Here is a 12,024-nt window from a genome sequence, read left to right as displayed (position 1 = left end):
TGCATTTGTTGCCGGACTGAAGGTCAAAGAGCGTATGGGTAATGAGGGGATGTACCATGATGTCGTGATGTGTGTCCGGAGCCCCGGGATCTTCGGACCAGAAAGGTTAGGAGTCGGTGGGAGTACGAGGTAGCACTCTGGCCCTCTAAGATATCGCAGAGGTTAAAAGGCCCATGGTGCGGTCTGTTAATTCTCTCCTGCTGCCTTGGCTATAGCCTGCATCTGTTGTGAGCATGCATAGATCCCAGGGAGGGGAATGTGGGGGGAGGTAGTGGTGGTGTGTGTGTGCGCGCGAGTGTGCATGGGTCACGCACCATTGCTGGACTGAATAGCCTTTTCCACCCACGGCTGTCAGATGAGGTGGTGTGGCGTGTGGGTGTGGAAGAAATGCTTTGGCCCTGGTCTCAAGACTGAACTCATCCCCACTCTCCTTCCCTCTTCACAGACAAGTGAGGTCTACCCACAGAGGGGTGTGGACCAACCATCCAGCCCTCCCTGATCTCAAAGCCTAGGGAGGGGATGAGTTGAACAAGGGAGAAATGTGGAGACTGGGAAGGAGGGAGGTTGTCAAATGATTGGTTGAGGCTGTGAAACCAAAACTGCATTCACACAGGATGTGGGAGTTCCTATAGAGCTGAATGGTAAGGCTTTTTCTGTGAAGGTAAAAGGTTGGGCAATATCTTCTTGCATACCAGTCAGTGGAAGAACACTACTGCGTGAGGCATTTATACGTCACTAGAAATGTCATTAGGCTTGCCTTTACACAGACTTCATACTTTGAAGGTATTAGTAACAGTCAGATTCAAAATATGTGCTATGGACATTTGAATACCAAATTACAACCCCTAAATGACGTACAAACCAAGTTCTTCAGAACGATGGACCCGTATCTGTAGTAGTTCAGCGACCTCTACTGGCAAACTGGTTGCATTACTTTCGTCATCACACAGCCCAGCCAACTGATAATCATAAATGGTCCAGACATTTAGCAGTCTCTAAAATGGGGCAGTCATATCTACTTGTACACAGATATTAGTGGAAATTAAAATTTCCAAGATAAAGTCACCCGCAGTCAGTGATCGTTTTGGTTTTCTACATCCTCAGGCTCAGGAAACGGTGCTTCTAGAAAAGGGGTTCAATTGAGTCTGACGGGATACTCTGATGTCCAATATGTTGGCAACTGATTACATGCACCAACTATCGTACTCCCTCTCCTTAAACCGGTGCAGTAAAACTACAAGTAAAACTGACCAGTCGGTTATCTGACTAAATCCCAAGACTAGGTCATCATTTCAGAATAGTACATTAAAAAAAAAAAAGAGGAGATATCAAAAACTGAGAATAGATTACTTTTTTATTAAGTAAAAATCAGACGAACACATGCAGACTAAAAACCAGTGTTTTTTTCAAACCACGATTCAACCCCCCCACCCCCGAAAAAACAACTAAAATTATATTAAAAGTCTGCATCCAGTTGTTCAGAAAAAAAATGTCTATTTCTAGAGAAATACCATTTTTGTATTTGTACAACTGTATATATATATGTATGTATTATAAATATACACACGTTAGTCCAAGGAAAAAAGGAAGAAACAAAAAAAAAAGTTGAATGGACCTGGTATTTCTCTTTTGAACTGTGCAAAGTCTTGATGTCTTTCCTGAATTTTTTTTCAAATGGTGAACTTCCCTTCCCTTCCCCACCCTAACAAAAACAAAAAAAAAATCTTTCTGCTTTTTAAGAATCAAAGCACTCACTGTAATACATTGGCATGTCACCAACTATACACTGTATGTCCCCCCCCCCCCCCCCCCCAGTCCACAACATTACATGACACTGAAAAGGGCTAGAGAAGGACAGACAGACAGACAGACAGACAGACAGACAGAGAAAGAGAGAAGAGGACAGAGAAGAAGAGAGTGGGGGAGGGAAGGGACATAGAGAGAGACGGTGGGGTCAGCGTCTGTGTCGGCTGTGGCCCGAGTGGCTGCTGCCGCTGCTGTGGTGGTGTTTGCTCTTGTGCGAGCGCTCGTAGGAGCGGGAGCGCTCCCGCCGGTCCCGGTGGTGGCCGCCCCCGCTGCTGCGCTCGTGCTTGTGCTTCTTCGGGTCCGAGGAGGAGGAGGAGAGGCGATCTCGGTCTCGCTCCCTGTCTCGGTCACGCTCCCGTTCTCGCTCGCGAGGCTTGCTGGTGGAGCGCGAGCGGCTGCGCGAGCGCTTCCTCTTGTGGGCGTGGCGGCCGGCCGCTTTGGACTCGCCGCCGTCGCGCTGCTTGGCCTTCAGGTGCGGCAGCAGCGGCGAGAGCGGGATCCCGTGGTTCTGGTGTCGCCGTGGAGACGGGCTGCGACTGTGGGAGCGACTGCGCGAGCTGTAGGTCCCAGAGCGGCTCCGTCTGTTGTTGTAACTGAGACACAGAGGAAGGACGGACGGACGGACGGACAGACAGACAGACCACCAGTCAACACAGGAGAACTGTGCTATGGCTAGGGTTGACATCAGATTGATTTGTGGTTGAAAAACTACGTCCTTTCTCACTGTATACCAAAAATGCAAGATGTTTATAAAAGCAGGAAAATGACAATAACATTTTGAATTAGCCTTAAAGCGTGCAATTATTATAATCATAGTGCGCATTACGAAGAGTGTCTGCAGCATTCTAATGAGTCTCCAACAAAAACAGGGGATATTACATACTGCCTTCTGGGAGAGCGTGATCTGGAACGTGATCTTGTCCTGGACCGCGAGTGGCTGCCACTCCTGCTGTTGTGGCTAAGCTTGCCTTCCTTCCTGAGACTGAAACACGATAGGGTCAACACGTGTTAATCGTACATCACCACACATCACCCAACCCTCTGCGGAGCGGGGCAGGAGCTTACCCGTTGTGTGGGCTCTTGGAGCCCTGCGCTCGCTCCTCAGGCTCCTTCTTCACAGGCTTCAGCGTCTGGGAGTTGGGAGACTTCTCCTCTGTCTTCACCTCTCTGGGGGATCCTGACATGGGGGGGGGGGGGGGGGAAAGCAGACTAGCAGTTCAAGACCAACTCCATTCCCACTGACAGCTATGGGGCCAGGTGGTCAGCCATGTCTGAGGGGGGGGGGGCCAGTTCACGGGGGAATGCCAGTTTTGGGGTGTTGTGACTCACCTGGCTTGGAGGCCGGGGAGAAGCCGCCCATAGTGGAGAGGGCAGGAGTGCCATCAGGGTTGAGGCCCTTGGCCTTCAGCTTGGCCTCCTGCAGCGCCACCTTCCTCTTATCCACCTCCTTCTCCAGCAGATCATAGTTTGGCTGAAATACATTTAGCAATCTTTAAAACAAACACAAAACAACAAAAAAGCCAAAACAAACCAACACATTTTATGTGGGTGACAACATTTCAAAGAATAGATGCAAGATGCCATTCCAAATAGCTGAGGAACTATACACTACAAGCAACCAGTTGCAATCTTCTCAACTGCCAAAAAAAGAAGCCTTGGGAAGGGAGCAGGCAACTGACCTTCTTCCTTGAGTACAGCTTCAGTGTGGTGATGCAAATCTCTTGAATCTCCTCTTCTGTAGCTCCAAAGAGCAGGTACCAGTGTGGTCTAGATGGCAGAACAATCTAACAGAACAAGGAGACAATGATGTTAGGACCTGCCGTCTACACAATGCCATTCAACGCATGGAGCCGTGCTTTGGTTTGGTTTGGGCTGGTGGTGTGGATGGGGGTGGGGGTGGTGTGGATGCTGGTGATCCTACCTGCAGGGCTCTGGCAGCGAGGTAAATACAGGCACAGGCGATGGTCTCAGCTTGAAACCTCACAAACACATTCGTCCGCAAGGCATCATTCATGTAGTTCCTGAAAGACACAAGGAGGAGAGCAACACTGCAGCTTCCTCTCGCACGTTTACCACTTAGTCCCCCCCCCCTCATGAAGAAAAAGGAAACCCATTTCAAGACGGGTTGAAGAGATGCAGTCAATTTAGCCACATTTATGGAGATTCAAGATTAGCTTTGTCCTTTTTCCTCTCTCCTCTCTCTGTCCAGGGTACGTCCATGCACAACAGATGTAGGCATGTACACATTTAGCTCTCTGAACCAGTGTGCTTAGACAAGCTACAAGGTGTCCTCTAACAGAGAGTCAGACATTCAAAAAACAATTAAAAAAAGAAATAAAAAGGAGGAACCCAAAGAAGTTCGCTAAAACAACTGTACATGCCAAAATAGGACCCCATGTGCGCATGCAACTGATAGCTGACCAATCCAAAGATATATATATATATATATGCAAGCATCTGAAGAGACCACGGGCATCCTACTGTGCTCATGACCTGAGAGAATTCAAGGTCTGCATCATCAGCAATGCTCAGGTCTCATGATTATGAAGCTGAATGAAGGGCCAGGGATAAACAGGGGAGGATGAGGGGGCAAAGGTGATATTTTCTTGCATTGCGAGAATGACATGCAGGTCAAATACAGTGTGTGGAACAACAGGCCCCCGGAGGGAGGGATGAACTCAAGCGAGACTTGCTCAAGGCATGGCCACAGTAACGGGCACAAAGGTTTCCTCCAGTGCTAGCCAGCCTGTTAGTAATGATTCACATGGCTACAGATTCAAAGAGCTGAAGGCCACTACATGTTGCACTGATTAAAGATTACGTAATCTGGAGGCTAAACAAGGTGGAGGCATTTTGCTGAGTTAAAGTGGGAAAAAACGTACGGACTGAACTAACGCTAAGACAGGCAGACAGACACACACAGACAGCAGGGGAGGTGATGGGGGGCAACAGAAAAATTGAAATGGGGGATGTGCTGCAGCACCTCAAAAAAGAAGCCTGTCTACTTCGACATAGAAGTATTAGCACCGGTGAGACCGCGTGACAGACTCAACTGAAAGACACCATTAATAATTAACTCCTCGTGACTTTCAGTTACTGACAAACTGGGACACTCTACAATGACAGTCAATCTAAAGGTCAGCTGGATATATTTCTGGGAAAGGCGACGTCACAACAGGTCCGTGGAGACAGGAGGAGTCCTGTAAGACACATGTCTGTAGACCATATCAGTTTGGGAGAGGATGACGTTACAGTAAGACATTACAATTATTCTAAAAAAAAATAAAATAAAAAAAAACTAAGAGACAAACCTGACACTTAAATTTCAGGAAAATTCTAACTTACAGCTAAACTGTTATAAACAGAGAACTGCAGAGAGAATGCTAGAGAGCAATACAGTCTAGACATCTACTGTACTTCAGAAGACAAGTAGAATTTGGAAGCAAAAACAAAAAATACAAATCCTTTGGACACCCCCAAGAAAACAAGATGATGTTGCCAGATGGAAAAGGCCCCCTTCAGTGAATCTCGGGTAGAGAGCTCACACTGGATTGGCTGTCTCGAAAGGGGTAGCCAATCAGGGGGGAGATTCCTGAGGTCAGTGTGGTTGGAGGAGCAGAGTTCAGAGGTTCTTTATGAGACTTACCATCATGGACTACCCTTTAATCAAAGAGTAGAGAAAAAGTACAAAGTTAAACTGAGATCTCCATATATGTAAACTAACTGAAAATAAAGATTCAAACCATTTTTCTTTAAAGGAGAGAGAAACAAACACACACACACACACACAGATCATTTTCCTTTTGACAAGAGAAAACAGGAAGCTTACGCAGAATCCAGGCAAACAGTCATTTAGCAGGTTAGTAATCTGGCCATCTACACACAGCTGCACGTGGGACACCGCAAACTTACCAGGCTGTCTGGACCAGCGTTTGGTTCTTCTCACATTCTAGAACTTGGAGGTACATGACGATGATCTGAAAGAGATAACACACATATAGCAGCACCTGTGTTGCAAAGCCACAACTGGGTCATGTACATTTTCTCACGTACTAATGTGTGTGTGGGGGAGAGTAAACTAGACTTGCATACAAATTCACACAGGTGCCTTTTACTAACAAACTGCTGTGTCTGTGGAACGTGTTACAGAATCGTACTAGGTATGAGCGCTCACATTCGCACTGGCCTGCTTGCCTGGGTGGTCCCTTACTCACCTTGTGCGGATGCTTGACGTGAACACAGAAGCCCAGCTCCTTTAGGATCCGCCGCTCGGCTTTAATGACTTGGTTTTTGGTGTTTATGTAGTTCTGATCAAGAACCAGTGGGCTTGTGCTTCTGATTCACAAAGGAAATGAAAAATGAAAAGATTTCCCCAGACAAAGAAAAAAAAGGAAGAGCAAAAGAAAAAAAAAAGGGAGCAAAGACAAGGACAGTGCCCTTCTGTTTATTCATCTACACTGTTTTCCCTTCCAACCAACTAAAGGCAACAGTGACTCCTGTAACTTCAGTAAAACTTGCAGTCTTGCTACACATCTGAGAGGAACCCCAGGGGTTCAGCTGTCACTTTATCATAGCTTCAACAGAAACATCATTACACAACCACGTAGTGCACCATTTTTTATCTACACTGCACGTGGGGGTCACACGTCTTATCCAGTCCTGGGCGCAGCAGACATTCTCCTTCAAATATCTGGTCATCTGGCCATGTAAGGTTATATCGTAGCAACATTGGTCAACTGTAGACAAAACACAGTAATGCTTCTCATGTTAAGAAAACAGCCTTTGCAGTATTTCAGTCATACACATGAAGCAACACGTTAAATCCCTTGTGCTAGTGGTTAGGGGGCCTCACATACTGGCCACATCTCTCATCACATGCAAATCTCTATACTTAACCAGCCCACTGCCCCCCACTCTAACCACTTAACTGTGGAAGGCTACAGCGAGTGAACCACCAGTTACTAGCCAATAAATAACAATAATACCACAACCTGCTCGACGATTCATGAAGTTCTAAACATCATAATTCTGTCTAACCGTGAGATGATAACAGACCCTCATTTTACAGAGCTTCCCCTGAAAATTGGTTATTCCAGAACCGTACCCTATTCACAGGATATTTCTATCCTGGCAACTATAGAAAAATGTCAGACATTCTGGAAGTGTAGTCCTGTGTGATTATGATAATACATCAAATTTTACCATCTTCCCACTTTAAAAAAGAACTGGACTAAAAAACTACTGCTTTACCAATATTCTAATCCAATGTAAATGACTTCCCACATGTCATACCACACAAGTACACAACCATCCCATAATAGAAGCTAAGTATCTTCTTAAAGGTGTTCAATGACAAAACTCAAACATCAAAGTTACAAAGATGGTAGTTCCATGTCAACGCACCTATACTTTCATTGTTACTGAGGTAATTCAATACAATCGTACTAGAGCTTCTGACTTTGGAACTTAACGATTAAAAAACATCCTGCCTTCACAAGTATGTCTGGTTAACCTTGACATGAGTAGAATTTGCACACCACAGCATCAAGAACACCATAGTCTCCTACCTGTTATTTATACAACTATTTACCTCCTATCCTTTAAACAACTATGTACCTTGTTTAATGTGAGCTCTGTGCAGATACCAACATACTCAATTCAAGGTAAAAGTGGGCAAATGCATCACCCAACCTGCGGGTACAGTGTACACGGCAAGAGTCACTTGTAATGAACATATCAATAACAACAGTGATAACTAATGCTTGATATGACAGTGCAGACATTCTTCAAATGTGCAAATGATATTTCTGTGAAAGCCATGACGTGTGAGTTTTTTTGTTGTTGTTGTTGTTGATAGTTTTAAATGAATGCTATCACCTAGTGTTAGCAGAGACATTAAGCATAAACTGAAATACAGGAGTCTCCCAGACGCCCAAACCAGCGGCCAACCTGTCGTCCCCGAATCCCAGTGACCGCACACAGACCACTGGCTTCTCCCAGCGGAGGAGGGGGGGAAGCGACACCTCGCTCACTGTTGCCATGCCGACAGCTTCATCTCTACGTACCATTCCACATCACCCAGGCTTTGGTAAATGTAGCTGGTCGCTGTTAGTTGGTTGCAAGGGAAAAGAGAATTCAAGTTAATACCACAGTACTGATTTAGACATGAACAAAAATCTTTCCAATTCTGTGTTTAACAAAGGCATGGATTGTGCCTTTACACAAAAATGAATATGCCAAAGCAAGTTAATGCAGGCTTGTAAACATTCTGGACGCATTTCACTTGATGGAGTAAGCGGAAGACTATCTTGCTGTTAATACCAATTATGACTGATGAGGAAACTGAAAAGTTTTAAAATGGTTTAGAGAACATGAGGCAAAACAGAAGAGCACTTAAATTAGGACATTTCATCATCACCATATAAAGTTGTACACACATTTCAAAATATCTAACAAAACAACATTTAAGCTAAATGATGAGTGTTGACAGTATTAAACAGAAAGACTGTCTGGATGGAATATTTTGGCACAAGGGACAGAGGAAAGGCAGAAAACTGATAAAGAAAGACAGAAAAGAACCGAAAGCCATGCTTACCTTTTGCCTCTCATCTGTCTTAAATGATGAAAGACATTGATCACATCTCTAATGCGTCTGGGGGCTTCTTCAATCTTTGAGGCCAGATTGATACAGGCCATGGAAACAATCTAAAAGAGTTGAAGACGATACATACAGAAACATTTTCAGTGGGAACACTTGTGCTTAAGAATTATTTATCATTCAGTATAAATGTAGCACTGAATGAAATAGTTCTACTACACAACCCGATCTAACATTGGCCTGTATACGCCTGAGCTCATGTACATCTGCCCGAGACATTACATGTCAGTCAACCCTTTCCCGCAAACACTAACGCACATACGGACATGGGTTGATTTCCAGCAAGAAACTGACGTTACCTAGCTAGCAAGCTAGACTGTTACAATATGGCTGCCTAGACAGAACGTTGTTGTTACGCATATCTCACTCGGCTTACCTAACGTTGGTTAGCTAGCTAGTTGTCAGAGAGCATAAATGTGGCGAGATAACGTTGACTTACCTCAAAACTGTGTTTGACGAATGACTTGGAGTAGAAAAATCTATGAAAAAGGACTTGTCCGGTTGCCATGGCCACCTACAGAACCGAAAAGGGTGACATTAGATGGCTAAAATAAATCGCTTGCATCATATAGCTTCACAATGAGCGTCAGCCATTTTGTTTTTCAGAGTCAACACTAGCAAGCCATACATACGAACACATTTCACGCTGTATGCAAGTTTAATTATCCCAGCTCCAGTAAAATTACACATTCACAACGTTACGCCATTATCTCTGGGTAACAGCAAATAATAGCCATAGCTGATATTGATTCGTTTGGAGTCGCTAACGTTATCTAAAGTTAGCATCTAGATAGTGTGGCCAGCTGACAGAACATGAACACTGCTAGCAAGCTAGCTAAAGGTTAGCTCACTAATTCTCAACAATTAGGGAAGCACATTATAAAAACACACAAAAGAAACATATATGAGTGTTGAGGATTAACCATGAACACCGGTGGGGTGGAAGCAAAGTATGAAAATATAATGCTAGGTACCTGTGGCATTCGTAGAAGGATGCCAGCGGATTGTATGAGTTCGCAGCCCAAAATCCGCAGATCTGTCTCAGCGTGTAAATCCAGGCCATCCAGCATTGAGGGTGTGGGAGAAAGCCTCTCCTCTGGTATGAGAGAATTGTCGATAGTAAGGTAAACTTCGGAGTAGACTTTATCGCCAATAAGTATCCCCTCATTATTAGTAGACGTATTGGTCACTGAGGACGGGGCACCAGTTGCCATCTTCGGTCTAACGTTAGCTGTCTAGCCATCAAACGCAAGTCGCTTGTGGCAGCAGGAAGCGAACGCAGATCATGGGTGACGTAACACGTGTACTTGCGCACACAGTAGTGATTACAGAAAAGACACAGTAAACAAGGGAAACGGGCATAAGCATTAAGGAAAGAATAACTTTTTATTTTTATAAACCACAGTTATACAGCCAGCAGTGCTTATAGCACGTATTTTCATGAAATCTTCATTCGTTCCTGTTGGCCTATATCATTGATCCTTGAAATATCTTTTCGCACTACAATTTTTTTTCTCTTTTTTCTACCCTTTTTTTCCATTCTCCAGTATTTAATTTATTTATTCTCTAAGTTGAACGGACATTGAGCACAAAGGATTTCATTACTGATAAATGCTGTTTATGATATGATAATAAACTTGAACTTGAACTTGAACTTGATATTCATTCATGGATATCTGAGAGCATTGCACATTTGAACTCGTGTCCCTCTCACAAACAGCCTATTCTACTAACGTTAATAAATCACTAATCTTTACATTGTTACACATCAGCCCATAAGGTCATAACATATAAGAGATATATTTATTATATCAAAAACTATTTAAATTGTCTCTAGGTGCTTTACAGAGCCTAGAGGCTGACACCCCCCGCCCTCCCTTGTGCCAAGGGCAAAGTAAATGGCATATATCTCAAGGATATGTGTGGTAAGGTCTTTTATTACCATGACAGCTTGAATAATGGCCTATGTTTCAAATTCACTATGTGTTAGAATCCAGACGTTTTATCAACCTCTCTAAACTGAACAGGCCACTACAACTCCGTCTGGATGGTAATGTTTGTTTCTCTGTTTGTTTTTGGAGTAGTTAGATGTTCCTGGAGAATCTGTCGAGCACTGAGCTGCCCATGCTCTTGGGCTATGTCTTCTGCCGTTTCTAGCCACTGTGTTCTCAGTGTGGAGTCTGCACCTGTTTCCAGGAACTCTCTTAGGACCTGGAGTTGGAGAAAAAAAACATCCTTTCATAAATGATTTAATAAATACACTTATTTTTTATGAGTTGAAGAGTTGGAAGTTATTAGAAGACACAAAAGGAAATGTTGATACCAATGATATACGCTTGTGTTTAAGCAGGGAACATTGTTTATCAACTTATGTATGAACATCATCATTGATCATTTATTGGTGAATCAATTAAGTTGGACAATTGATCATCTCCATTAAATGGCCAGAAATACATAATTCACATCCCAAATACAGATAGATTTCCGGAAGAGTTAGACACCTTGCAGTGGCCTCTCTCTGCCGCCAGATGAAGTGGTGTGCGGCCTAGTCTCTCTGTGGCATCCACCTTGGCCCCATAGTGCAGCAGCAGTCTCGCGGCCTCTGCATTGTCCCCAAGAGCTGCATAATGCAGAGGGGTCATCAGGAGGTGGTCCCGCTTTTCCAGGGGAGCCCCGCTCAAGATCAGTAGGAGCACTTCATCTCTCGAACCACTGCGGGCAGCCAGGTGGAGTGGCGAGGCCAAGTTGCTATCTGTGACATTCACCTGGGCACCCCCTGCCAGCAGCTGCTGAAGGATCTGAGGTCAGGGCATGGGAGAAGGAGAGAGGAAGAGAGGAGAGAAGAGGAGAAGAGCAGGGAGGTGAAAGAGGCAGTGAGGACAGATCAAATGGTGCTAAAGGCACGGGAGCGTTGCCTTGCTCCTCACCCACTCGGCTGCCATCTGTTCCTCTGCGTGAGGCCTTGGCTCCACTCACAGATAAACAAAGAACACAAACAAACCGGGAGCATAATGTGACTGAGGTCAATGAGTCCTTGAATCCACATTCTCTAAAGCTACAAGCATTTATGATGGATAGAATCGCCTAAAAATACACACAGTGCTAATTGAAATGAGACTGTGGGTACTCTCATGCTGTCTACTATGTCTTGAGTGTAGTCAAAATAGATTTGGTAAAATGATGTTTAGCATTACAGTAAGCTAAAGTAAAATCTTCTGATATTGCTTATTAATCTATGCTAATGACAGGATATGTCCTCTTTTATGATATGTTTAAAACATTATTATGTCAATCTTGTGACCCATGGTCTGAGGGATGTGTTGACCCCTATGACCTCAATGGGACTACAGTGGAAAACGATGTTACCAGTCACCTTCTTGTCTCCAGTGCAGGCACAAAGGTGCGTGGCTGTGCGTCCACTCGGGCCGGTGGCATTGGCACTCGCCCCTCGGTGTAAGAGGAGCTTGATACTCTCCTCGCTCCTTGCCCACACGGCCAGCTGCAGAGGACTGGCTCCACCACCTTTACCCCCGTCCACATCTGCCCCGTTATCCAGGAGT

The 12,024-nt window shown here is 44.6% G+C and overlaps 2 protein-coding genes across 3 annotated transcripts in view; both read right to left on the bottom strand.

Moving 5' to 3' along the window:
• Positions 1 to 1,336: 1,336 nt before the first annotated feature.
• ccnl1a (cyclin L1a) lies at positions 1,337 to 9,750 on the bottom strand. Of its 2 annotated transcripts, XM_012824091.3 has the most exons (11): positions 9,439 to 9,750; positions 8,904 to 8,978; positions 8,402 to 8,511; positions 6,021 to 6,141; positions 5,719 to 5,783; positions 3,728 to 3,827; positions 3,486 to 3,590; positions 3,136 to 3,277; positions 2,872 to 2,983; positions 2,690 to 2,788; positions 1,337 to 2,399 (listed from the first exon to the last, which is right to left on the bottom strand). In XM_012824091.3, exons 1-11 carry the CDS (start codon positions 9,676 to 9,678, stop codon positions 1,955 to 1,957), a joined length of 1,614 nt encoding a protein of 537 aa, XP_012679545.2. In that variant the 5' UTR covers positions 9,679 to 9,750; the 3' UTR covers positions 1,337 to 1,954. The 2 variants fall into 2 exon arrangements, with proteins under 2 accessions (XP_012679545.2, XP_031429578.1); XM_031573718.2 differs by lacking the exons at positions 8,904 to 8,978; positions 9,439 to 9,750 and adding an exon at positions 7,756 to 7,911 and having other exon boundaries at positions 8,402 to 8,517.
• An 81-nt stretch (positions 9,751 to 9,831) lies between these two features.
• The window catches only part of ankrd67 (ankyrin repeat domain 67), a 4,498-nt gene continuing 2,305 nt past the window's right edge, over positions 9,832 to 12,024 (bottom strand). The window contains exons 3-5 of the mRNA XM_012824001.3: positions 11,838 to 12,024; positions 10,966 to 11,262; positions 9,832 to 10,675 (exon numbers count right to left, since the gene is read on the bottom strand). The exon at positions 11,838 to 12,024 is cut by the window's right edge and continues 366 nt beyond it. Of these exons, the coding sequence (XP_012679455.1) occupies positions 10,496 to 10,675; positions 10,966 to 11,262; positions 11,838 to 12,024 (664 nt within the window). The 3' untranslated portion in view covers positions 9,832 to 10,495. The remainder of the gene's footprint in view (positions 10,676 to 10,965; positions 11,263 to 11,837) is intronic.

The sequence above is a fragment of the Clupea harengus genome, chromosome 9 (genome assembly GCF_900700415.2).
Source record: "Clupea harengus chromosome 9, Ch_v2.0.2, whole genome shotgun sequence".
Taxonomy (NCBI): Eukaryota; Metazoa; Chordata; class Actinopteri; order Clupeiformes; family Clupeidae; genus Clupea; species Clupea harengus.
This window is presented reverse-complemented; position numbering and strand designations above follow the sequence as displayed.

Coding starts and splice junctions, on each gene's coding strand:
- ccnl1a (XM_012824091.3), bottom strand. CDS start 9,678: ATGGCAACTGGTGCCCCGTCCTCAGTGACCAATACGTCTACTAATAAT. Junction 8,512..8,903: donor TCGTCAAACACAGTTTTGAG/GTAAGTCAACGT, acceptor CAACTCTTTTAG/ATTGTTTCCATGGCCTGTAT. Junction 3,828..5,718: donor ACGCTGGTCCAGACAGCCTG/GTAAGTTTGCGG, acceptor TGTGTCTTTCAG/GAACTACATGAATGATGCCT.